At 46.4% G+C, this 26,530-nt stretch overlaps 2 protein-coding genes across 2 annotated transcripts in view; one reads left to right on the forward strand and one right to left on the reverse strand.

Annotated features, from left to right (window-relative positions):
* ramp1 (receptor activity modifying protein 1) overlaps positions 1 to 9,725 on the reverse strand; it is a 54,204-nt gene extending 44,479 nt beyond the window's left edge. Inside the window, exon 1 of the mRNA XM_034561921.1 lies at positions 9,668 to 9,725. Coding sequence (XP_034417812.1) covers positions 9,668 to 9,725 — 58 coding nt within the window. The remainder of the gene's footprint in view (positions 1 to 9,667) is intronic.
* Positions 9,726 to 18,727: 9,002 nt separating this feature from the next.
* On the forward strand, positions 18,728 to 26,240 carry map3k19 (mitogen-activated protein kinase kinase kinase 19). Its single transcript, XM_034561041.1, has 11 exons — positions 18,728 to 18,945; positions 19,426 to 19,513; positions 20,273 to 20,398; positions 20,605 to 20,759; positions 21,217 to 21,251; positions 21,397 to 23,541; positions 24,012 to 24,116; positions 24,227 to 24,465; positions 24,557 to 24,806; positions 25,440 to 25,648; positions 25,829 to 26,240. The coding sequence occupies exons 2-11, from the start codon at positions 19,458 to 19,460 to the stop codon at positions 25,947 to 25,949; spliced, it is 3,441 nt and encodes a 1,146-aa protein (XP_034416932.1). The 5' UTR covers positions 18,728 to 18,945; positions 19,426 to 19,457; the 3' UTR covers positions 25,950 to 26,240.
* Positions 26,241 to 26,530: the final 290 nt, after the last annotated feature.

The raw sequence follows: 26,530 nt of genomic DNA on the forward strand, positions 1-26,530 counted from the left end.
AGCCGGGTATGCTTTAGGGCGGGGCTACCTTGGGATTGACAGGTTGCTACTGCTATCAGAGTCATATAAGGTGCAGTCCAAACATGGTCACTTCCGCTGACTGGTTGCAAAATACCATGAATGTGAAGTCGATTGCATGGCATTCTATCCAATAGATGTTGAGATACTTCGGTCTGGACCATAGCGGTTGCCCAAATTCTTGTCTGGCAACAGGGTTGGCTTTAAAAGACCGCTGGGGGAATAAGACCCCATCTCTGACTGATTTGAGCCACTTTTGTGTTCATAGCAGTCAAACTGCTGGCGCTCCAGTTACATGCACTCTAGCGTAAGAAGTTAGTGAGCCTCCTGCTGTCCTCTGGCCCCGAAGCCACAAACTGCTCCAGCAGAGCAGCTCATTGGTCCACAGCGTTCGACTGTGGAGGTAAGAAACATCTCCCGGCTGCAAGCGGTATGTACATGTTTCCATGGCTCAGCCACATCCCTCCCTCAGGTCATGGCTATAAATACCAATGCTTAACCGTTTGACCGGTCTGGTTAGGTAAATGTTAGGAGATTCCCCCTCGCAGGCTCTTCTGGTGGCCCGACGTGACTGCGTGTCACAAGCTCTCCATGTTGCGGGGTCGCTTTGACGTGCCATTCATGAGCCGTCTGCGAAGCAGAAATGCCAAAGAGAAAAAAAGAATTCTTCAAAAGAAAAATTCCAGGCTGATGCACTGGTTGAGGGAACCGCAGCGACAGGCTCTCTATGCCTGTTATGTAAGGTTAAATGTAATGGATGAGAGCAGCGGCCCAGATAAATGGGCTGTAAAATCTGCTCCGCGGTTCTCAGTGTTCGCTGATCTCCCGGGACGAGGAGGAGTTATGATCATATTTCATATTCTTGTGATAGAAAAGTGTGACATGTACACACATTTCAACATGGGAAGAAGTCTAACAGATAATGAGCACCAGATAGTCGCCATTCAATTATCATTTGGATACTGGATTTTCATTTTATCAGTTTTATCGAGTAAAATTGAAACTTTGATAGATTAGTTTTTGGTTATATTTTAATCAGATTGGGTAAGAAAGAAGATATGTATCCCATAATAATTACCTCAAAAGATTTCACAATCTGATATAAAATATATATATATATATATATATATATATATTTTTTTTTTCTGTACGCACTAATACACTGACTAAGAGATGAATTATCAGTCAGCTCTGCAGTCCCTCCCTGCACAGCAACTAGAGAGCATAAAAAATAAATAAAAAAGAATATTGGAATTATACACTCGACAGCAAACGAATGCTAATGTCTGCTGGATGTTCAAATAGACAACTAACATATCCAATGTCATGATGTTGCTTATGGTCCCTTACTGTGACTGACGTAAACGGCGTCTCTACGTCACCCTTCAGCATTCGAACACTTAAATCCGTTCATAGGTTGAAAAACAAAACTACAACACGGATTCGTCCGTAACCCGAGGTGACGACGGCGAACTCCAGGCTTCAAAACGTTAGTCCACAAACCAATGGGTGGCGTCACAACGTCCACTTCTTATAGACAGTCGATGTCTGGACAGAACACGACCCTCGCACCGGATGAGGAGGGTTAATTTCAGAAAGCAAACCGGACCAGACTGACAACCAATGATCTACAACCGATGATTGGGAAGAGTTGTTCCCAGTCTGTGTTAGCGGGGGTGATGCCAGCCAGACGCTCTCGTCACCCTTTAGACCCTTTCTGCTGCAAACAAAGAGTTTAGACTTGCTTTATTTTCTCAATAAAAGCAGATCAAAATCATTCGTTCATGTCACACTTGGGGAATCTATGCCGAGGAGATCATGCTGGAGCCACGCCTCATCAAGCCACATCATAATGCATTTCCTTTCACTTCTGTACATAGAAAAGAATGTTCTATTTCTATTGTCTGTAGATAGAAAAGAAGCTAAAAAGGGAAAGGGAAGAAAAAAGTTTGACTTACAGGGATATGTATAGGAGAAGCAGAAAGTGGATCCAGCCAGGAGGATCTCCGACCCTCGGGGTTTGAATCAATAGAGTGGCCGGCCTCTGGGCTCACTGATCCTTTCAAAAGAGCATGGAAACGGATCTCTGAAGCAAAAGTACAAATAGTTCGTCGACTGCTGACAACGTATTGATTGGAGTGCAGTGCACTGCTTTTTGCTGCACCACAGGCCCATTCTAAAACACTGAATACTGAACGCCCGACTGTGGCTCGTTGTTTGAATGTCCTGTCTGTTAGAGGGCCTCGCTTGCAGAAAACATCTCAATCAAAGCTACAGTTGCTAACTTAGTTAAGAATAACTTGTTATCCTGACATTAGCTGCTCGTATATCCGATCAAGATAGGCTGCGCCGATCAGGTATGAATCAAGATTATCTTTCTGCATTGGCTATTTCTTGCCTCAGAAACACATTGTTACCGTACAGCTGTAAAAGGAGGACGTCTTCCGGCTTTGGATGGGTCACAAACAGGAGATTCGCAAGATTACTGGAGGGGTCCTGGGAGTTTGCCCAACCAGTTTACATGTGCTTTGTAGACCTGGAGAAGGCTTTCGACCGGGTCCCTCGGGGGTTTTTGTGGGGGGTGCTGCGGGAGTATGGGGTGCCGGACCCGTTGGCACGGGCCATCCGGTCTCTGTACGCCTGCAGTAGGAGCTGTGTTCGTCTCCTCGGTAGTAAGTCAGACACGTTCCCGGTGGGTGTTGGCCTCCGCCAGGGCTGCCCTTTATCACCGGTCCTGTTCGTGACCTTCACGGACAGGATATCTAGGCGCAGCCAGGGGGCGAAGAGGATCCGGTTCGGGAGTCTCGGGATCGCCTCTCTGCTGTTTGCGGATGATGTGGTCCTGTTTGCCTCCTCGGACCGTGACCTCCAGCATTCACTGGGGCGTTTTGCAGCCGAGTGCGAAGCGGCAGGGATGAGAGTTAGCACCTCCAAATCTGAGGCCATGGTGCTCTGCCGGAAACCGGCGGATTGCTCCCTCCAGGTGGGGGAAAACTGCCTACCCCAAGCGAAGGAGTTCAAGTATCTCGGGGTCTTGTTCACGAGTGAGGGTAAGGTGGAGCGGGAGATCGACAGGCGGATCGGTGCAGCTGCAGCAGTAAAACAGGCGCTGTACCGGTCCGTCTTGGTGAAGAGGGAGCTGAGCCGGAAGGCAAAGCTCTCCATTTACTGGTCGGTCTACGTTCCAACCCTCACCTATGGTCACGAACTCTGGGTCGTGACCGAAAGAACGAGATCTCGGATACAAGCGGCCGAAATGAGCTTCCTCCGTAGGGTGGCCGGGCTCAGCCTTAGAGATAGGGTAAGGAGCTCGGACATCAGGGGGGAGCTTGGAGTCGAGTCGCTGCTCCTTCGTGTCGAAAGGAGTCAGCGGAGGTGGTTCGGGCATCTAGTCAGGATGCCTCCTGGACGCCTCCCTTTAGAGGTTTTCCGGGCACGTCCAACTGGTAGGAGGCCCCGGGGAAGACCGACGACACGCTGGAGGGATTATATCTCCCGGCTGGCCTTGGAACGCCTCGGGATCCCCCAGAATGAGCTGGAAAGTGTTGCGGGTGAGAGGGAAGCCTGGGTCGGCCTGCTGAACCTGCTGCCACCGCGACCCGACCCCGGATAAGCGGGTGATAATGGATGGATGGATGGACAAACAGGAGAATATAACATGTTCCTGACAACATTTGAGTAAAGAACTAACCAATGCTGTAACAGCATATTGATTCATGTGTGTTCAGAGTTCACGAATCTAAAGAGCAGTGACTGACAGACAGCTGTGTTAGAGACTCCTCCTCTCCTCTGATTGGAGGTTTTTCCTTCAGGCATTGTGGAATCTTGCAAAAGCCATTAGGAGCCCTCAGAGGGTTTCCCAGTTTTTCTCATGTACCTATTGTCTAACTGTAACTATTAAGCATGAAACAGTGTTGTTATTTGGCCACTAGCAAGAAATTGCCTTTCTCATCAGGGACTTTGCAAGTCCGACCGTGCATGCAGCGCGTTGCTCCTGCTCGTTTTCCTATCTTGTACAGTAATTCAACTGTGCAATATTTCCATTGATAATAATAATAATATTATATCCTTTATTGACCCCGTGGGGAAATTCTTCTCTGCATTTAACCCATCCTTAGTTATTATGGAGCAGTGAGCTGCAGTGAAGCGGCCAGAGAGCAACTGGGTGTTCAGTGTCTTGCTCAAGGACACTTCGACATGGGTACCTTGTGGTTACGGGACGACCACTCTCCCCACTGAGCTACAGCTGACCCCAATAAGGCATTCATACTTGTTTGGATTAAACCTCTGTAATATGTTGTAGAATCCTGTACATCATTTGCAATTTATTTTGCATAGTTTTGTCTCAACTTTTTCCTTATATTTCATCATAATAGCAACTGTCACTTATAAATGATCAATAAAGTGTTCTGATTCTGATTCAGAGCGAAAGGAGAGAGAGACGTCCTGGGGAAAGGAAGTGTAGGGGGCAAGTTATCTAATATTAGAGGTGAAAACCGGATCCATGAAAAGGAGGGACGCTTTTCATGGCTTCCTTCTGCTCCCCTTCATCCATTGCTCACCGTCTATCTAATTAGCCAGAGTCCGGTGGGCGGGTCTGGCACGCAGGAAGCCCGCGAACACACTCACAGGAACGCACAACGCCACACAAAACAGACACAGGCGTACAGTATATCAGGACTATTACAACTTTCACTATCCAGCCCCACCCACCTCGTTTATCTCTCCGTGTCTTCGTGTCTCTGCTGATTTATGGAGACTCGTCCCCTTGAGTCCTTCACACTAGTAACACATGCTACTCTGCCCAAGAGCTATGTGTATCTGTTGTATGTTCATAAACAAAACCATGGCTGTTGGTGCTGCAGGAAGTCAGCCAGCCAACTGCAACATCTCCCTGTTGTCTTTCGATAAAGAGTGAACACCATTCCACACCGATACAACAAACGCTTATCTGCGTTTCCTCGACTTTTCAATGCTGAGAAAAATATTGGAAGTACAAAGTCGGCTACCATCGGGGCGGGGAGGAGTTACGGTCATGGTTCATATTCATATGATAGAAAAGTGTGACAAAGGACATGCACATACTCCATGGGAAGATATGCAGTATAAAAGTTGATGGCTACCAAATGGTTGCCAATAAATTATCATTCGGACACTGGATTTGGTTTTGTCAGTTCTACCGAATAAAATTAAAACTTTGAGAGATTAGTTTTTTGTTTTATTTTAATCAGATTGGGAAATCTTTGAGGTAAGAAATATTTTTTATATAATACATGTTACCATCATCATTATATAATAAAAAAAATACTACCATGACTAAGAGATGAATTATCAGCCAGGTCTGCAGTCCATCCCTGCACAGCAACTAGAGAGCATAAAAAGAGCTTATGGGAGAATGAGTCTGTGAGAGTCCATAAGACCCGTGAGTGTACATAAAGCCTGTGAGAGTCCATAAGGCCTGTGAGTGTACATAAGGCCTGTGAGCGTACATAAAGTCTGTGAGAGTCCATAAGGCCTATGAGTGTACATAAGGTCAGTGAGAGTCCATAAGGCCTGTGAGCATACATAAAGCCTGTGAGAGTCCATAAGGCCTATGAGTGTACATAAGGTCAGTGAGAGTCCATAAGGCCTGTGAGAGTCCATAAGGCCTGTGAGCGTACATAAGGTCAGTGAGAGTCCATAAGGCCTGTGAGCGTACACAAGGTCTGTGAGAGTCCATAAGGCCCGTGAGTGTACATATTATTGTTCTCCTCCCGCCCACAGCTTCACGCATCACTGAACACACTCAGTCAAGTTTACTCTGCGTGGTTGAGAAAGGAATGAGAAACATTATTCCAAATGAACGGAGCACAAATGTGGCACTGAATGTACCGGAGTACCAGAACACACCAACCTATTTTCAACCCCGGAGACACTTGAAAGAGTCGAAAACCGCCCTTTAAGGTGGCTGGATTTCTGAAAGCCCAGTTGATTCTGAATGAAGCCACCCAACCAAAATGAATCAACTTGAGCTTTTATTTTTTTTTCTTCTCATTTTAGACATGGCTTTATTAAAACTGCTATATGAAGGGAAGTACCCGACATTGTCCCATGGGCCATCACTCTGAGCCTCACGTTTTAGTCGGAGTGCACCACGTCAACCGTTTTGATTGCCGACAGGATATTCAGTCCCTCCAGTCAAGCTGTCAGAATGACCAGATGTCCCCCCACCTCAAAGTATTCCCCAGTTGTCATTTCACTACCGTCCGGCGAGTCGCTTGAGTGTGTGAAATATTTCCTTCAAATTCAAATTGAAACTGAGCCGTCGGATGAAAGACGATCATGTGAGGGGGAAGAGGATTAAAGTGTCCCTCCGTGTCCACACCTCCATGTCTATGGGGGGAGAGGGAAGACCTTTTTTTAGGGCGCTGTGGGCGACAACAGGTCGCCCCTTTAAGACAGATGAAATAAAAAAGCACCCTTGACAATTAAATTAACCTCCAAGAAAGGGCAGAATTACTGTATTTAGGGATCAGATGCTTTAAAAAAAGAAAAGAAAAGAAAAATAGATTTTTCTGAGCAAAACTTGCCGGTTTCTGTTGGGAATGTGGCGCAACAGTAATGAGGCAACCTGGTGCCGCTGTGATGAGTCATGACTTTCTCTCTGTGTAAATATAGAACACCTACGCGGAGCCTTTGTAACGGGACACAACAGGGCCAAGAGGAGAGGAAGCTTGACGGAAAACACCTTTGTGGAAGAGCGTCGCGGTCGCACACCGCACACCTCCAGTGCGAAAGACAACCGTGTGCTCATCTTTTCTTTTATCCATATGCAGCGAGGAGCCTTGAACAGGGGGAGCTGCACAACAACCAGCAACGGGGACCATGAGCACATTCTGGCAGGGCTCTACCACGCTTACTTTAGGGGGTCAGCGCTTAGGGGATGGGTTTCGCATTACGGTTCAGCTAAGAGGGAAGCACTTAGTGGTGAGCATTAGTGTTCGAGGTTGGGGAGTCAACTGAATGTCATCGGCCTAAAATGACCAGGCTGTGTATATACGTGTGCGTGCAGCAGAGGCCGAGGCCGAGAGGGAGATACGAGCCTGACAATGAAGACGGGTCTTCGTATATATAGGCGTGGCTTTTATATACGACGCACGGTCTGGTCATACATTGTTGTGTTAGTGGCAACGCAATTTCAGAAATATCCATGTCCATTCTGACAAACGCTCGTTGCATCTTGTTCACAACAACACACATATAATAAATCAGGTTATCAGCAACTTGGAAAAAAGTCTTCATAATTAACAGGAAATGTAAGTGTAAAACCTTTGAATGCAGCAACAAATTGATCAAAACTTGAAATTCACACAACTGTGATATTTGAAAGACCGCAATGTACAAGTACTCAGAGCTGTGTTTATCAACTACGTCTGAAGAAGGATGAACCAAAGAGTGTCCGGTGGCACGCTACTACAACACAGCTGGCGCTAATTAATGTTAATCCCACGAGCTGACCACACTAAAAAAATTAATCTCTTAGCCGGTATCTAGTTCTCTGCTGGAGTCTGTACTATGTCTGCTCCACGGGAGACGTTTCCTCGAGGGACGGAGGGGGGAGAGAGAGAGAGGGAGAGAGAGAGAGAGAGAGAGAGAGAGAGGGAGAGACAGAGAGAGGGAGAGAGAGAGAGAGAGAGACAGAGAGACAGAGAGAGGGAGAGGCAGCACACTGAATCATTCTGCTGAATGGTAACTTTTCATCTCTACAGGTCACATTTAACTAGCTGCTGTCTCAAAGTAACTTCCGAACACATCAGTACGTTATTTCAACGTGATCAATATACATATATCAATATACATGCCCCGAATTATGGAGCGCCGAGACTTGGAGCTGTGAGGCCAGCTAATGCTAATCAGTGAGCTGTCCCCCGTTGTCAGACTGGACTGACCAGCAGCCGGTCTTCATTGTACACTTATGTATTTATGGACGCTGCCCCTGTGAGCTCGTGGCTGCGATATGGAAAGTTGTGCGGCCAACAAGCTTGAGATGTGGAAGTGCCTTCGAAGGGCATTCCTTCTACTGGCCATCGGTTTGGTTGCAAAGATAAATCAGACTGTCTGTGAGAAAACGACCCAACTTGTCACTTGATTTGTTACCTCAGTAATAAACATTGTACACACTATGTACGGTATGATCTCGGTCGCTGGATTCAAGTCTCCTTCAATAAAGCACGATGTTCAATTTGTAAATTATGGTCCCATTATCTGAGATGGCAATGGCCAAAATGCCTACAGACTTTTTCAGTAAACACACAACCCCATTTGAAGGCATCATGAGAGGCATGATTATTGTTGACGAATAATACAAACATGTCAAATAGTTTTGCTAATAATGTCAAATATTGGAACAATGGCAGGACTCATTTTGATCAGATTTTCTTTCTTGTCGAAATAATCTATGGTTTAACTATGCTTTGTGAAAAAAGGCACAGAGGCATCTTTTTTTATTGTTATTATGTTCGGACGTCGTATGTCTTTATGAGACACTTGACTTGAGGAAATAAGGGGAGCGACAGATGGGAAGCGGCATGCATCAAAGGAACTCTTAATTGTATCGTTCAATTCCAGTCAGAGGAACCTGAAGTATGTGTTCTCCTTAAATAGCTGTAGGAGAAGATAAGAAGGAGCTGCGTCTGGATCACAGATCACCAACCAGGTCTCTGGTGACAACTCCTCACATTGTTATATTCATTTTTCTGCTACTTTTTTTCAGTTTTTCTAGATTGAATGACCTTTTTCCAAACCGAGTGGCGCACGTCTCTGGAATTAATGCGTCCAGCGTGTCTTAATAAGGAGCATGATCGCAATGATCTGATGATATTACATGATTGCATACATGTTGCGAAAGGTTAAGAGACATTACCGTCACTCCAGCTATCACACAGAGCACTGCACGAGTTGATCTACTGTGGGAGATGCAGTAATGTTATATTCATGTTCCTTCTTCTGTACGCTAAAGAGACATCACACTTGTATGGGGAGCGTGACGTGACTTCTGCAATTTTAAGCAGATTTTCCACTTTTGTTGTATTTGTCAAATGTGAGACGAGCAGGTGGTTTAGTCTGAGCTCATTTCCAGGCTTCTCCAATGAATAAACAAACAACTGAACAGGTTAGTGTAGGCACCTGTAAAAAAAAAACCAACAACAACGACATTGTAATAAAAAGAGTTGACTTGCGAGGTTAGATGCAGTGAGTGGGTGTAGTGTTTGTTTTTTCACGTATTTTTGAGAATAATAAATTCAGCCTTTTCCTAATTAGATGCTATATCTCCACATTCTGATACAGAGAAATAAAAAGCACAAAAAAACCGTTCTGCGTATACTTATCTATCTATATGTATATTCATCACATGAAGTGTCCTGTTATATGGTCTCCCTCACACTTTCACTTCACAGCTGCACTGCTTTTCTACACAGTTTCTACACAGATTTATAGTTTACACTTCACCACGCATGAATTATGGTACCATAACAAACCCACAGGTTGGGTAACTAGTATAGTGGGAGTGAGAGAGAGATACTAAAGTATGAAATGCTCCACTGTACTATATCTGAAGCCCGGTGCCATCAACACAACGAACGCAGCAGCCACAGTGTGACACACTCACCTACAATGAGCCACAGGAGCGCCTGTCTCCGCGCAGCTGCCCCGGTCTGCGATCCCATCGTGGCGCTCTCTGACGCGGTCCACCGACTGAAGTTTGGAAGGGAAGTGGAGAGAGGGTGTGTGTGTGTGGGGGGGTCAACCGAGGAAGAGCTCAGGGAGTGAGAGGTAACAGTGTGAGTGAGAGCAGACGGCAGGTGAAGAAATCCATGTCATGCGGCCGTCCGGTCGGGGGATCCTCTGCTGGATCACCTTTGCGCAAACTGCTCCGGGGGTCGGAAGGGGGGGGCTGGGGCTGGGGGGGTGGACTCGTCCTCGCTTCTGCTGGGCCTGACCTCCCCCGACACTTCCTGTCACCGATCCGCTGTCATCCTCGCGTGAGACATATCGACTCGTAAAGTTGTAGCTATCCTCCCCACCAGTCGGCCAGAAGTCCGGAGCGCGCTGCTGAAGCGTTCCGGCGTTGGTACGCGGGGCCGCGCGCAACGGGACGCACCAGCCTGGGACCGGTCGAGCGGGCGTGTGTGTGTGTGTGTGTGTGTGTGTGTGTGCGCGCGCGTGTGTGTGTGTGTTCAGGAGGGTTCAGTGGGCACTCTCTGAGAGGACACCGCTGTGGGTGAGCGACGGGGACACACGGGACAGACTTTGCCAATTACTGCACGGGGGAGGGAGGGAAGGGGGGGGGGGGGGAGGTCCAGGAAATGGGACTTTTCCATTGGTTAATCGGAAACCAGCGCCCACTTAATGAATCAACAAACTACATACTGAAAAGAAAAAAGAAGAGGCAATTGAATACAGCCTGTTGTGACGTCATCTAAAGTAGAATAGCAGTATTATAGAGACAACCCAGTTGTATATTGTAGAGTCTCTTTAGAAATTATGAAGTAACCTACAATATAATAACTTAAAAAGATGTTTGTACAGGGCTCGTTTCTGTCTCGGAAAAATATAAGGCAGACTGCTCTGGAACTCCCGCAAACACTTTGTGTGTGTGTGTGTGTGTGTGTGTGTGCGTGTGTGTGTGTGCGTGTGAGTGTGTGTGCGTTCGTGCGTGTGGGGGGGATTTGTCCACTGGTTCAGGTTTGAATTCCGAGTAGTTTAACGGCGCCATCTAGTGGTCACGTGGAGCGTTACAACGCAGTTCATTGGGCCAGTTTTTTTCTTTTTCTATACGATTCCTTTATATTGTTATGGATGATGGATTAGTACACGTACCTGCAGCAGTCTATTAGGACCCAATACCTTTTCCCAGCTCAATTATTTTAATCTCTGGATAATTCCTCAGTCGGATTTTCCTCCTTTTGAATGTAATAAAACAGGAGAGCACACGCACACACACACACACAATGCACATTATAATGAATATAGTATGCAGAAATGTGTAAGATATTTCATTTTAAGACCAGCCCAGCTGGAATATAGAGGTTCTCTGAACCATTTCAAGTGTCGAAACATTCTCACTGTTTTGCTGCAGTTCAGTTTGAACCCAGTGAAAAGTCCAATCATGACTCATCCATGTGGGCTGCTGAGGACTAAACCTTTGTTGTTTTGTTGTTGTCGCTCCGTGGTGTTACATCAGAAGCTCCCAGACAACAACAACTCAGAAAATGAAACTACTGAATGGAAAAGTCGGCCTGTCAAAACATCTCACACTGACAGAGAGTAAGAGGAAGGTCCGTCGGGTGTGGGGGGGGGGGGGGTGGGGGGGGGGGGGGTGGTATCACTGGAGAGAAGAACTGAAAGGAGGAGAGAAGAATGAAAGGAGGATGACACAGAGGCAACACAAGCACACCACTGGTTAGCTTCAGCATCAAGGCAACTGTGAGTGTTTTAAAATTGAGGGCAACTGAAATAAGATCAAGCACATCGTCCTCTGCCAGCAGTCCAGTCAGAATAACATTGAAACATGTGAAGTTTTCAGCAAGGCAAAATAGAAAAAATAATAAAAAAATTATTATGTCGGCTGGACGCAGGGAGGAAGGGATGCAGTAGGAAATGCAGACCACGACGAATGCTCGGCTGAAAATCTCAAACCCAAAACGTGTTCGAGGCCGAACGCAGAGATTAAAGAACAGATGAAGCAGAACGATAGACCACTTGTTAAGAGAGAGAGAGAGAGAGAGAGAGAGAGAGAGAGAGAGAGAGAGTCAACATGTATTAAAGAAGGACATGAAGCAAAGTAAAAATGGAAGCGGACTCAAGGCCGGTCAGAGGAGGACTCACAAACAGTATGCAATGGGAAGCTCCAGGACTCATACAGCATATTGTTCATGAAGTTCCACTAAATCAGCGGATGCTCCGACGCACATTTGTCCTTTCTTTCAGGAATCCCTTTTGTTTTCAAGTGCAGAGATTAGTGCGAGCAAAGCACGGTGCATGAAGTCCAGCTGCATCAAGTTCACGCCACACTTGACTCAGTTATCCTGACAAAAGAAGTCGGCATGATGTTGATATGTTGTGTCCTCCTCAGGTCTAAGTGTGTCATGCAGCAAACAGCCTGCTGGCATTCAAACCCATTCAAGCCAGCCGCTCTGTCTGCCTGACCTAAGAAAAGAGATCACATTACTCCTGTATTAGCTGCTCTGCACTGGCTCCCTGTAAAATCAAGAATCACATTTTAAATTCTTCTCCTCACCTACAAAACCTTGATTGGTGATGCACCATCATATCTTAAGGAGCTTGTAGTACCATGTTGCCCCACTAGAGAGCTGCGCTCACTAAATGCGGGGCTACTTGTGGTTCCTAGAGTCTTAAAAAGTAGGATGGGAGCCAGAGCCTTCAGTTATCAAGCTCCTCTTTTATGGAACCAGCTTCCACTTTCAGTCCGGGAGGCAGACACAGTCACCTCATTTAAGAACAGACTTAAGACTTTCCTGTTTGATAGTGCTTATAGTTAGGGCTGAATCAGGTTTGCCCTGGTCGAGCCCCTTGATATGCTGCTATAGGCTTATAGGCTGCTGGGGGATGTTTTAGGATACACTGAGCACCTATCTCATTTTCTCTCTCTCCTTATGGATGAATTTACATCTCTCCATTGCACATTATTAACTCTGCTTCCTCCCCGGAGTCGTCTCATAGGGTCCATTGGACCTGGAGGTGTCTGATGCCTGGTGAACCGGCCTCCCGCGTTGGCCCTGCTGATGCGCCCCGCCCCCCCTCCTCTCTACCTCCTTCTGTTTCATGGATTGGAGTTCCATTCATACATTGTCATATTCATGTAATGTGTTTATGTAACTTTGTAAATGATGTTCATTATGTACACATGACATCTATTGCTTCTGTCCATCCGGGGAGAGGGATCCTCCTCTGTTGCTCTCCTGAAGGTTTCTTTCCTTTTTTCCCTGTCAAAGGTTATTTTTGGGGAGTTTTTCCTGATCCGATGTGAGGTCCTGGGACAGGGATGTCGTATGTGTACAGATTGTAAAGCCCTCTGAGGCAAATTTGTAATTTGTGATATTGGGCTATACAAAATAAACTGAATTGAATTGAATTGACCATCTCCAAGGCAACCAAGTGTAAACATACATGAGGAGAGGAAACAATAGAGTGGAGAGCCCCCTGAAATGGATCAACGGTTCGCACGTCTAATATCCCCAGAAGGACGTGTCTGGACGAGCTCGTGGAGGAATGTGAAGGAGCGTGGGTAACGTAGTTCATTTCAACTTTGCATCGCAATTCTTGTGCAGACAAATATCAGATTTAAATTATTTCATGTCTTCTAAAAGCCACTCTCCTAATGTATCTATATATTGTTTTAAACGTGATTACATCATATACACTTCAGCCATCTGGACTGTTGCTCTGTAAATGTTGTCAAACACTGTCTATAATTATGCACACACACACACACACACACAAAGTCGTAACACCTCAATTTTTAAGGGGATGTGCAATTGTCTGCATTTTCTCCCCCGCCAAATAAAAGAAGAGTCCTCTCCGTGTGACGGTGTGATCAGATTAATGTCCACACGTTGACGTTGGTAACACTCCCCCTCACACACACTACTACTCATGAGATGAACACACAGACCAAGACAGACGGGACACAGCTGGTTTCTTCCACTACGTTTAACATCCAGCGAGGCTCCGCGGGGAAAGGGGGCATAACACACTAATGCTACTGCGTTAATGACAGAGCGTAACACAACGACGTGCTGACTATTGTGTGTGGTTGTCTGAGGAACCGGTCCATACAAACGTGGGACAGCAGCCCCACGAGTAAGCATTGACAGCATAGTGATGCACCTTATTGCCACTCAGCAGCAGTAATACGCGTGAAATGAGATTCCCATCACGCACTCCGTCAGCGTCGTCCGTCTGCTGGGACTCACGGACCTTCAGAGACTTACATCACTCCGGTGATCACACAAACACACACAGAGCTGAGAGAACCGGATCCCGCACGTCGTGCATTGCATTCATTTCAGGTGTCCTCTTGTTTGGTCTTTCTTTCTATAACAGAGCAACCAACAACAACAAAAAAGGGGGGTCAAGTCGCGTCTGACCTCTCGGCTTCGACGCTGCACTTCACACAGATCCGGCTCCAGCCATGGAGCGAAGCGGGGAGAGACGGGGAAACAGGAGTGTGGATGAGATGCCGAGGAACGAGCAGGAGGAGGGGAACGAAGGAGTCCCGGCTGTGAGCCGTGGACGAGAGTGCCGGGAAGAGGAGGAGGAGGAGGAAATTGAGGAAGGATCCAGTCCACTCATCACGGCCTGTCGCACAGGCACGACTGAGGTACGGGGATGGGGATGTCGATGTTGTCGTGTGAATGACTTTTACCATCGGTCAGATATGACATCATGTCCGTTTGTTCACCGGAAAATTACCCACAGGTGAGCGGTGTTTGTCAGACAGGTCGTATTCTTCCAGCCAATAACAATAACACCGTGTTCACTCACACAAGGGACCCACATGACACGAGTCTTGCTGTTTACGTGACTTCTCTGCATCCTCTCGGGGGGGGGGGTTATAGGAGAAAACACCTCCTCCCACCTTGTGAAGAGAAATGAGTCACACTACATTTGATTCTATTGAGAATTTAGACTTTAACCGAGCGCTTCTTTTTTTTGGACTAACAATGTACGGAAGCCCTGAGAGGTAAGTAAGTAAACAAGTATCTATTTTCTGAGTCGGATGTTGTTGTTTTTTGGTCAGGTGTTGTTATAATACTCATTTGGGCATTTCTGAAGTGCACCACTACCCCTTCTGCCCCTTGTGGCCAAAATGAGAATTACGACATCAGCAACGACAAAAGGGAAGATTAATAAACACACATATATGTTTTATACATTTTTATTCAAAACATGTATTAAAACATATTTAAATAATGGTAAATAATGTTTACACAAGCTTAGAAAATGTATCACCATTAACTTTTTCATTCGCCACTCTACATCCATATTGTTCGACACAAAGTTATGAATATTTCACATTGTAGAGAAATACTGTGGTGCAAGGTGCCAAGTTCCTTTTGCGACCTCAGCACTATTATGTATTATATTCAGAACCACGATCTACAGAGCCCCATGTTTTATTCATGTGTGTAATGTATTTGTCTGCCTGCATGTCTCAGGCTCAGGCCGACAGGCTGGATGTGGATGTTCCTAACAGCCACGGTGTGACGGCTGTGATGCTCGCTGTTCGGGACGTTGACCTGTTCGAGGGCATCGCCTCACTGTTGCCATGGCAACACAGACCTGTGGAAGTGGTCAAGGAACTGCTGGGACACTCGGTGTAAGAAACCACACATTAATGCGTGCACACACACACACACACACACACACACACACACACACACACCACCAGCAGTCAAAAGAGGTTGATGCTTGAATTTAAAATACTCCGCACCACACTAACACACCAAATATAAATAGAAAATGCCTGAAACTGTCTTTCTTAAACTTGCGCCACCTGTTTTCAAACTTCTCCATCAGTGATCTGCGGCTGCGAGACCACAGCGACTGCTGTGCTCCCCACTACGCTGCTGCCATCCACAGCCCTCTGAAGGAGGAGATCATGCATATGATGGTTGAGGCCCTCAGTCACACAGGTACACACATACGCTCACACACACGGAAAGAACCTGTACACTTCGATTCCACCTGGAGAGAAGAAGCATGTATCGATTAGCAGGAGTTAGTGGACGATAGTCTGTCCCAATTTTAAGCTACTTAAATGATTGTTTTGTTCAAATTACATTAGACAACTATATTTAATAAAGGGGGTCCCTCGTAGTGTAGAGAATCATCAGTTCTCCTCAGCTCTACTGGGCGTTTTAGCATCTTTCAGCTAATTGTTTTGTTTTTTAACAGCCACAGCAACCATCTTGGTTCACTCTCCAGGCTCTCATGCCTGCAGCGGGCAGCTGTTTCAGTGAAATATCTCTGACAGACAGACTGTACGCTATACCTGCTCAGCCCCCAACGACTGAAAGAGTTAGCAACTAGCTAGCAAACACAATGGAGCGTTTAGCAGCTCAAGTTCCAAACAATTACTTCAGGAGGTGGTGGAGACCAAATCAAAGCAGGTGGTCAACAACACAACCCGAACGCTTGCTGTGATGTGTGAGGTGATGTGTGAGTAGCCCCCCCAAAAAAGGTGTAACCCCAAATAATGAAGAAAAAGTCAGTGGTGTGTTAACAGCTTCTCAATTCTGCTTTAAAGTTGTGGGGAAACACACAATCTTGATTACAACTGCACATGTGTGGCTTTGGGAAAGTAGGGATTATCCCGTTGTTTGTACATTCTCACATTGCTTACAAAAATAATTATAATCTGATTAGTTAACAAATGTTTTTCCAAGAGGAAAATGGATCCCCACCACACACACACACACACACACACACACACAGTTGCACTATTTAACACTGTTTCCGAACACCTCAGAGACCTCTTCTGTGTGTGTGTTTTTGAATACAACATGAGACGGACAAAAATAGAACGCATACTTTTGTATTACATACTTTAACTAATAGGTTGCCATTGGCAACCTTGAGTAACAGATACGTGTATTCCTCTGTTACAATCGTTGCCTTCGCATTTGAGGAAATGACCAAATGTTGCTCCCACTTGGTCCCTTCTCCTCATGGAATGGGATTCACTTTGGTTACTGATTCATTGACCAGTTACTCATTAAACTGCGTGTTTAATTCAAAGTATACACACACCTCTAAATATGACTTCCTATTCATTAATAAATGTAAGTATGCTCTTTTTCTCTCCCTCTCTCTTTCACACACATACACACACCAAGTTCATTCATGATCCTGTTTTCTTTCAGAGTAAAACCTCCGCAGTGGCCCTCAAAGTCTGCACTTATGTGGGAGGGTATAAGAAAGGCCTGTTTGTGTATGTTTCAAGCGAGCACGCTGCTGAGCCAAGGTGACACAGAGAGGATGGAGAAAGGTAGATGTGAAACTAGTGGTTTCCAAACTCACCTCTCCTTCCCCACCTTGAGTAAACAGAACAGGGTCCACCCGTGTGGGGTGTGGATCCTGTGCGCTCAGACGTGGATCTGGAGGTTTTTCTCTCATTCTTGACCTGCTCTTGTTGTGACTTGGTGAGACCGCTTTCAACACAAGCCACAAAGGGGTGAGAATTGTTTCTGGTTTTGCACAGATGCTGCCCCCGTGTCACCCCGAGCCCCTGACCAATACTCAGGCCCGGATTTGGACTCAGAGTTTGGGGATCCGGACGTGGAGCTTGAGCTCGAGAGCCTTTATCCCAATCAGGCGACCGCACCAGCACATCAGAGCGGCGTTCTGCTATACAGCCACACAGGGGTAAGTGCTCTGGGGGGGCAGCCTTGATAATAATCTGTTGTATAGAAGTGTGTGTCTGTGTGTGTCTGTGTGTGTGTGTGTGTGTGTGTGTGTGTGTGTGTGTGTGTGTGTGTGTGCGCGAGTGCAGACATCTGCCTGGTTCACAATGTGGCTCGTTGCTCTCATGTAGCCACATTTAACAGACACACAGGCAATGAGCGGTCACCCAGAAGACAAACATATAGATGTAGTAAATGTCTGTTTAGTTAAGTGTGTGTATAGGTGTGTGTGTGTGTGTGTGTGTGTGTGTATAGGTGTGTGTGTGTGAGGAGGAGGGGCTCTCTGGGTAGCTGACACTTAGCTGCCATACCACCATATTATGGGTGTCCTTATAGACGCAGCGGACAAGCAGGGCAGCTGGTTAGCTGGAAGAGAGGAGCAGGTGGTAGACCTTTACGTGGCTCAGAGGCCCACTGGCACACTCAACTGTAATGCATGTGTACATGTACAGTGTTAAACCCACTACAAATAAAATACACTTCACACCGAGGGCTGACGTAGAATTTAAAAAAAATAAAAAAATCATTCAAATTGTTACGCCTTGACCTCTGAACGTGGGAACAAATAAAATTACAAATAATGAAGTGCATGCCTTCGTGGGTTGTTGTCTACTTTGTAATCCCTTGTTGCGCCGCATGCCGGACAAGCTTTGAGAAAGTATTCACAGACTGAACGAGAACGCAGGAAATAAAACCCCTCGATACAAAATGAAATACGGGCACTTCAACTTGACTTTGAGTAATCACACTGAGGTCCCACTGTGCTGCAGCGCAGTACTTCTTTCTACCAGCCTTTTTTTCTTTTATTATTTTTTTTTAAAGACTGGGAATATATAATAAATGGCTCACTTTTGTTCCCTCCAGGAAGTGCCGGAGTCTCCAGGGTACCCTCCTCTATCCGACCATCGTAAAGGCCTCGGCCCCGGTAAGAACTATTTCTCTGATTACTGGAGTTTTAGCAGGCTATGGTGCGGACTATTGCTCTATGACATACACATTTCTTGGGGGGGAGGGGGGGGCTTGTTAGAGAAGAACCCAAATTGTATTCTCAGTCAATAGAGGGAAAAAAAATGGGTGTGATGGCTTTTTATCGTGGCAAAGAAAATACACCGGTCAGCTCCCAAAGAGTCCATCAGATCAGGTCACCTTCTGAAGGGAGGGGAGACCGGGTGGGAGGGGTCTCGCATCACAATACGACCTCTCAGCTGAGAAACTCGCCTGCTGGTCTTCTGCCACCGGCCACCACAGCGTGGTTGAGACGCAAGAGAGAGAGGACTGAGCAGATGTCAGAAAAAGAGAGGAACGGACGTGGCGAGAACTCGGGGAGCAAAAACAGAATGAGGGTGTAGTCGTCAGGTTGAAATAAAGAGGGGGAGAGAGAGAGAGGAACCATCTGGTCCAATTCAAGTCATTCAAGGCTCGATATGAGAGCAGAGTGGACCAAAAGGCTCAGAAACAGGTAATATGGTTTTCTCTGTGAAATGTATACGAATATTGATATTACATATGTTCTATATGAGCAGCAGCAGCAGCAGGTGTACTCGAATATGATTGATGCGAGTTGGCACTCGCTCAGCAGTGGTTATCAAGGCGTTGTTATGCGGCTTTGACGTCTGGTTCACCTCAGAGTGACATTCTTCTTTCGCCTTTATGAACCCCCGCTTTACAGTGAAGGGATTGCAGTTAGAATTTGTGAGACGTGTGAGAATTTCTTTAGTATCGCTGCTGGTTGTTTACTCTTCCAAAACAAAGCTGTTGGATGTAGACAACATTATTTGGCTTCTATCGGGGCATAAATTTGATAACAGAGTATTACATGTGTGTGTGTGTGAGCGTAAACACCAAGAGAATACGATGGATTCAGGTGTGTGTAACTGTTTGTGTGTGTGTGTGTGTGTGTGTGTGTGTGTGTGTGTGTGTGTGTGTGTGTCTGGAGCAGATAAGGGAATCCCCCTCTGTTTCCAAAACGCCATGGAAACACTGAGAGACATCAGGCAGGCCTACCAGGACACAGGGAGGGGAAGCAGGTGGGCAGGGTCTCACACCCGCACACACACACACACACACACACACACACACACACACACACACACACACACACACATTCCCATGGGTGTGTACTGGCTGAAAAGAAGTGATACTCCCCAAGCTGATGGCAATCAGCTGATAGTGTTGACAGTGCAGACGTCAACATCTGTCCATATGAGTACCCGCAAACATTTTTTCTTGCGAACAGTTAACACTCCATCCCACACACACACATACAGTCACTTGAATACACAGCACACTTTCCCTGGGAAAGTCAACAACTGCCTCTTACTTTACAACAACCAGTAGAACGGTGTCCTCTCCGGTTACACTCCTGTCCTGTATGCAGGCACCTGTCACTGTGTCCAGAGGACAGGCTGTTCTGCCCAAACAGGTTAGAAACACAGCCAACGGGGGGAGGAGGAGGGGGAGAGAGAGAGAGAGAGAGAGAGGACTCTGGTGAATCAGCTCATTGTCTGCGATGTAGCGCTCTCACCACGGAATACAGTCCAAGCTCTCCGAGGAGAATAAAGGTCTTTGAGCTGGTCTCTAATTTCATAGCATCATCTTCCAGTACTGTAGAGAGAGAGATGGGGTGGGCTTTATGTTCAGTTCAGCACAAGGCAATAAAAGTCATCGGCGTTCGTGGTTTTCTCAGTCGAGCGCCAACAAACCTCCCCTGAGTGCATACACGCTCATCTCGTCCACGGCGAAGCAAACCACGTATACTCTCTGTGTTTCTCTCTTCTTCGGCTCAGCAGAGGAGGTCTGTCTCTGCCGAGCCTGGGCGACAGCAGCAGACGCTTGAGCCATCTGGATCCTGGTCCCTCACCCGGTCTGCTGGGTGCCAGGACCTCCTGTCTGGCGGTTCCACCTCAAAACAGGTACACGCTGTAGCTGGACTGACTTTTCCACATCACATGTAAAAAGAGAGTTACTGACAGTTAAAAATGAAACATTGACTGAAATAGACTGTAAATACTGCCCTTCCGTATTCTGGTAATTTAACTTTTTGTTGTACTGAACAAATGTGCAGCACTCGCAAAGAAGCACAACAAAAAAAGGTTAGATTTTGAGTTGTCCCTCACAGGCCGAGGACAAGAAGTGTGGTTGCTGCATGCCCGTCCTCCCCCGCCCTGCTGTCTGTGGCTGAGCCCGGCCAGCTCAGCCAATCAGCCCCCAGCATCATGGAACCACTACTGTGCTCAAATACAGTGATGCAGGCCAGAGCACACATTCAGACCCGTACGTAAATGTAGTAACTTGTAACTTGACTTATATTGGAATACTAAGCAGTATTATGTGTATATCAGAGGACCTTTTTTTCTCCATATGTTATAAATATTCAAAAGGAAACAGGTATAATGTGCAGTGGAAATATGCTGTAGTGATCACAGTGGTCAAATTAATCACTATACTTATAGGAACGATACTTTCATTATAGGAACACCAAGTTTCTCTGCTGCATCTTGTTGGTTCGTTTTATTTTCGTTGACGGAAAATGTCTTTCTTGTTCCCCGTCATGAAGTGAAAGTGCAGTGAGTCAAATAAATAGAATTACCATGTGTTATTGTCTTGCTTTCCACGTATAAATAACACAATTGTGTTAAAAAAGTGACTTGATGTATTAGAAAATAAAAACAATGCTTTTTGTTTGCTGATGGCATGTTGTTTTAAATGTATAATCTCTTCCTGTCTGCAGGACTGGGCTTCCAAGACACTGGAAATGAACAAAAGGTGAATTTCAAATGTCCTTATATCACCTTCACTTTTTGTCTTGTCGTACTGTTATTCATTTTTATTTCTATCTATGTTGGTCTACCTAACAAGTCCTAACCATTGAATAACTGTCAATGTCTGCATTCTGTGTCAATTCTCGCAGGGGCCCTTGCTGGCTCTGTATCCCAGAACGCCCAAGATCTTGGCACCCCTTGGCAGCCGGCCCAAGGATATTGCAGCTCTGCCAGTGCTAAAGCACCGAGTTCCCCTGAAGCCCATCAGCCGGAGCCCCCTTTGCTCCAAGACCTGGTTGAGGAGGGAAAGGAGGTCCTGGGGAAGCCCAATCACTGGCCTTCTGACCACTAAAGGTGGTAGTGAGGGGAGCGGGTCCAGCAGCCACAGTTCCTTCGATCTGGAGGATGAAGATGAGGAAGATGAGAGGGATGTGTGTGAGAGAGCTTCAGGGGAAAGACATATGAAGTTAGTTGGAGAGAGACTGGCTCGGCATTTGAACAATGTGAGCCCCACTGAGGCTGAGATGGTTGGGGACACACGGCAGCATCTTAAAGTTCTGTCAAAGATCAGTCACATTCCACCCATCCACAGCCCGGCACATGACCTGGATGGAGAGCCCATCAATCGTACACACTCTCACTGTGAAGGCAAAGCCACCAATGACTCGTTAATGAAATATCACTATGCACAACAAGGGAACGATGAATTATCGATCACATCAAAGTCTCAAGAGGAAAGAAACCATGTGGGCTGCACCCAAGAGCCTGAGATTCGCCAAGGGATAACACTCCATAGGAAAAATGACCACGGTGATGCTATTGCATCCTCTAAAGAGACTTACAAAAACGACCTGCAGCATATAAAACAGACAAGAAGAACAATGAGGGATTCCTGCTGTGAAGAAACCCAGGAAGATGATCCAATCCCTCATAGGGAGGATGTAAAGATACCTGCTGGCACTACCGAAGACACAATTCAATTATTTACTCGAGCTGGAAACCTGACACGGTCAGACATGGATCCCAAGGGAGATGAGAGGATGTTGAAGGCCTTAATGCCTGTTCTGAACAAGGACAGGAGAACCAGCATGAACTGTGAGCTGAGAGTCGACATTCCTACGACCCAGCAGTCCTTCAACGTGCTTGCACACAAAGACCGAAAGTCTAAAAGCAATCTGAAGCTCTCCACACAAGTTAAAGACAAAACCAAGAACGGCCCTGAGCTAATACTCAGTGGAGAGACGGCCACACAAGTCAAGTCAAAGCTCAAATCTGTTAAAGTTGCAAATTGTCACGGTGGCGCCCCCTCACCACGAAAGAAGCTTAGTGATCAGGGCAAAAGAGCAGATCCCGACAAGATGAACAGAGCTCCGCCGCATGCACCGCCGAGGGAGCTAAAGAGCAGCCGGCAGTTGAAGAGACCCGGTCCAGCGGCGACACCGAGGTCTAAATCTACCGTGGACTTCATCACCTACAAAGACGGGTTTCAGCAGATGCAGAGCGGGGATGACGGACCGGAAATATACGAGATGTTTGTCGGTCCCATCTACGATAACCTGCGGGTTTCCAGCTCCTGCGAGAAAGGGAAGGGCAGGCAAGTGCAGTCGGCTCCGCCTAGGAAGACACAGCAGTGCCACAAAGTCAAACACAGACCCCTGAAACAAGCGCAGAGGAGAAGTCCGGCGGAGAGTGTTGTGGTTTCCGCTAAAAGCAAACCGAAGCTTGTGTCCTCTCGGGTAAAACCTCACGCTGCAGCTGTTCCAAGGAAAGGCACGCACAAAGTAAGGAAAGGCGGACACACAAAGGCTGAGTTAGTTCCCTCCAAGGATGTTGGGATTTGTCAGAGCAGTGCTCCCGAAACTGTGTTATCTACCATAAAGGAGACTCTTTCTAAACATGTGTCCGAAACGATCAAATCAAATGACAAAACATTGACGCCAGTAGTTTCATCTAATGCCGAAGATCATCATCACCCGCACATGAATATGCAAGAGATAAGAAACCCAAACCGACCGGTCCCTGAGCCTGTGTCACCTCGAAGCCCCCATCAGCCAAAGATCAACACCTGGACGTCTTCCTGCACCAGCCACACCGTTGTGTCACCAGTTTACCAGAAGTTCCTGGACGAGGTGGGGGACGGGCCGCTCACAGACGACCTGCTGCAATGTCTGGCCGAGGAGCTGATCTCATTGGACGAGAGGGATGCATCCATAGACCTGGAAAACCTGGAGTCCAACGGAGAAGACGATCACGTGTCAGGAAGAAGGACAGGACTTTTGACTTTTGATCATGAGGTAAACTTTCATGGTCAAATATATTTATTTTAGAAAGATGGAAATAAACATTGTCATCATGATCAGGAGTGATTTGGAACTGCACATGAACAAGTTGTTGCATTACTTGGGGCCGGTATAGTATTTTTTCTTTTGACTGAAGAGGGTAGTCTGGCTTTCTCAGGAGCGCAAGGGAGGTTTTTTTTTCCAGTCCTAAATTTATATTTGTCTTTACCCTTCCTTTGCAATATAGTTAATAGTTACACAAGCAGACTTTTCATGTCACAATGGTTCATACATGTGCACCTTTCCACATGCACATTTCTCCAAGCCAAGAGGTGGGGGTAAATAAAGAGAGGGCCTTGGTTTAGGTTGAGTCCCCCTCACCAACTTAATCATTCTTTGTAAAATCCCATTGACATTGTGAGAGACCTAGAAGTTTGTTGTAAAAATGTTTACAACAATTGTGAATTCTGTGCATTTGGTTGCAGGACAATCCCACAGACAGTGCTGCTCTGCTTGGCTCTTGTTTAGTTGTAGACAACGCCATCACGTGGACAAAGGGCGAAGTACTCGGCAGGGGGGCATATGGGACGGTAAGTCAGTAAATCCAGAATGACAAAGGAAGGTTTAAAGCATTATAGGTACCACAGCAGACATTGGTTCTGGAGCTAACCCTGGTTGATCGCCGCTGCATTCTTACCAGGTGTACTGCGGCCTGACCAGCCGGGGCCAGCTGATCGCTGTGAAGCAGGTGAGCCTTGATTCCTCCGACCCCGACGCTGCGAAGAAAGAGTACAGCCATCTGCAGGGGGAAGTGGAGCTGCTAAAAACCCTCAGACACGCCAACATCGTGGGCTTTCTGGGTACCTCACTGTTTCAGCACGTGGTTTCCATCTTCATGGAATACATCCCGGGAGGATCCATCGCCAGCATCCTTCACAGGTTGACAACTTACCCAGAAGGGTCCGTTGAGGGTTTAACAATACCTGGTCTCTACTAATGACTTCAACACTGTTCCTTTTGCTTTCCTCAGGTTTGGTCCCCTGCCAGAGCGTGTCCTGGCTTTATACACCCATCAGATCCTGGAGGGGGTGGCCTACCTTCACCTGAACAGGGTGATTCACCGAGATTTGAAGGGAAACAACGTCATGCTGATGCCCACTGGCGTCATCAAGCTCATAGACTTTGGCTGTGCGCGCCGTCTCAGCTGCCTGAACCACACCGCCAGCAGCAGTGATCTGCTCAAGTCTGTCCACGGCACGCCTTACTGGATGGCCCCGGAGGTAGATGAGTTATTAAGATGGCCTTCTCACCTGTGAAGAAGGCTCCTTTTCCAATAATTTCTTCGTCAGCTAAATGGAAAATTACCTTTTTTATGCCTACTTCACACTGATCAACCCTGATTTCCCTCTCGCCAACCGTTCTTAGAGCTCCCCGACAAGAGCCCAAGATCAGGTGCAAACGAGAGCTTGAGCGCCGTGTGAACAGCTCAAAGACGCTAGCTGAGGAGCCCGGCGGTGCATTGCAGACACATTATTCCAGATATCTAGCATCTGCTAAAGACCTGGAACTGTCACAGTCTGTTTGAGATCTGCAGCCATTGAGAGGGCAAGACGAGGGGTGGCCTGTAACATTCAGATTTTTACTCTAAGTGTGTCATTTGCAACAACGGTGTTGTTGCATCGACAGGAAACAGATTTTAAAAAAGTAAAGACTTAGTAAAGAAATGTAGGTGCGTCACCGGGGTATCTATCCTTCCAGGAAGATCTTGCAGTGTGTGGCCCGGTCTTTAAAGACTCCCGGTTACGGGAAAGCAAGTTGCGTAGCGTGAACCGTGCAGCAATCCGACATCTCCGGAAGCCGTTTAGTGTGAACTTGGCCTTTATCGTACTCTTGTCATCTCGTCCACTCCTCAGGTTATCAATGAGACAGGATACGGCAGGAAGTCAGACATATGGAGCGTGGGCTGCACAGTGTTTGAGATGGCCACAGGGAGACCACCGCTGGCACACATGGACAAGATGGTGGCTTTGTTCTACATCGGGGCTCAACGAGGGTCGATGCCCTCCTTGCCAAATGGGTTTTCGGATCATGCCAAGGATTTTGTAAACATCACCTTGACATGGTGAGACCCCGTTGTCCTCCTGGATAAATGCTTTTCATACTCGCCTATCCTCTGAACTATCCACCAATTTAATTTGAACGGAAACTTGAGTTTGACATAATTAAGTGAATACTTTTTCTATTTCTATCCCGTTTAGGAATTAGTTCTCTTAATTTGTTTTTTTCCTCCTCTCAACTCCAGTGACCAGAGACTGCGGCCGTCTGCAGACCAGCTGCTGAAGCATTCGTTCATCCCGCAGCAGCGTGAGACCGGAGCGCACTTCAAGGACTGCTGTGCTCACCCAGAGGGACTGTGTGGTTAATAAGTTACACTTACAATGTTTATATGTTCAATTCTCATTTTTTAAATTCAGATTAATGACTCAAGATCCTTTGAGAGCCTGCCACCTGTCCCCAGTGTATGGTTTACTAAGTATATCAAAACGAGAACATTGTAGGAATGGCATTTGCATGCTGACATTTGAGAAAATACATAAGCACTTTTATACATTTATCTTTATTAGAACCTATAAAATGTGAACTGACTTAGAGCAGATTTGTGTAACACACTTTGAATATTTTCTATAGTAAACTTATAAATGTGCCAATCTTATAAGTACTTTAATTGTAACCATGTCACTTCTTTGTGATGTTTGTAGATTCTGATAAAGTGTCTAATCCATGTTGCAGCATGCTGAGAATTTTAACTACTTCCTGTTAGCTTTCTACTGATGAGTTATTAAGGGATCAGGGTTAAATTGTGACTTAGAAACATAAAAGTGATAAGAACTTGGCATTACTATCAGGGATAGTACATGCTTGTCTCCTCACATTCAAATACAAGTGTATCTCCTCCTAGAGCCTAGAAACAGGGATAATGCATAAGAAACCGACAACAACCAAG

The sequence above is a fragment of the Cyclopterus lumpus genome, chromosome 21 (genome assembly GCF_009769545.1).
Source record: "Cyclopterus lumpus isolate fCycLum1 chromosome 21, fCycLum1.pri, whole genome shotgun sequence".
NCBI lineage: Eukaryota > Metazoa > Chordata > Actinopteri > Perciformes > Cyclopteridae > Cyclopterus > Cyclopterus lumpus.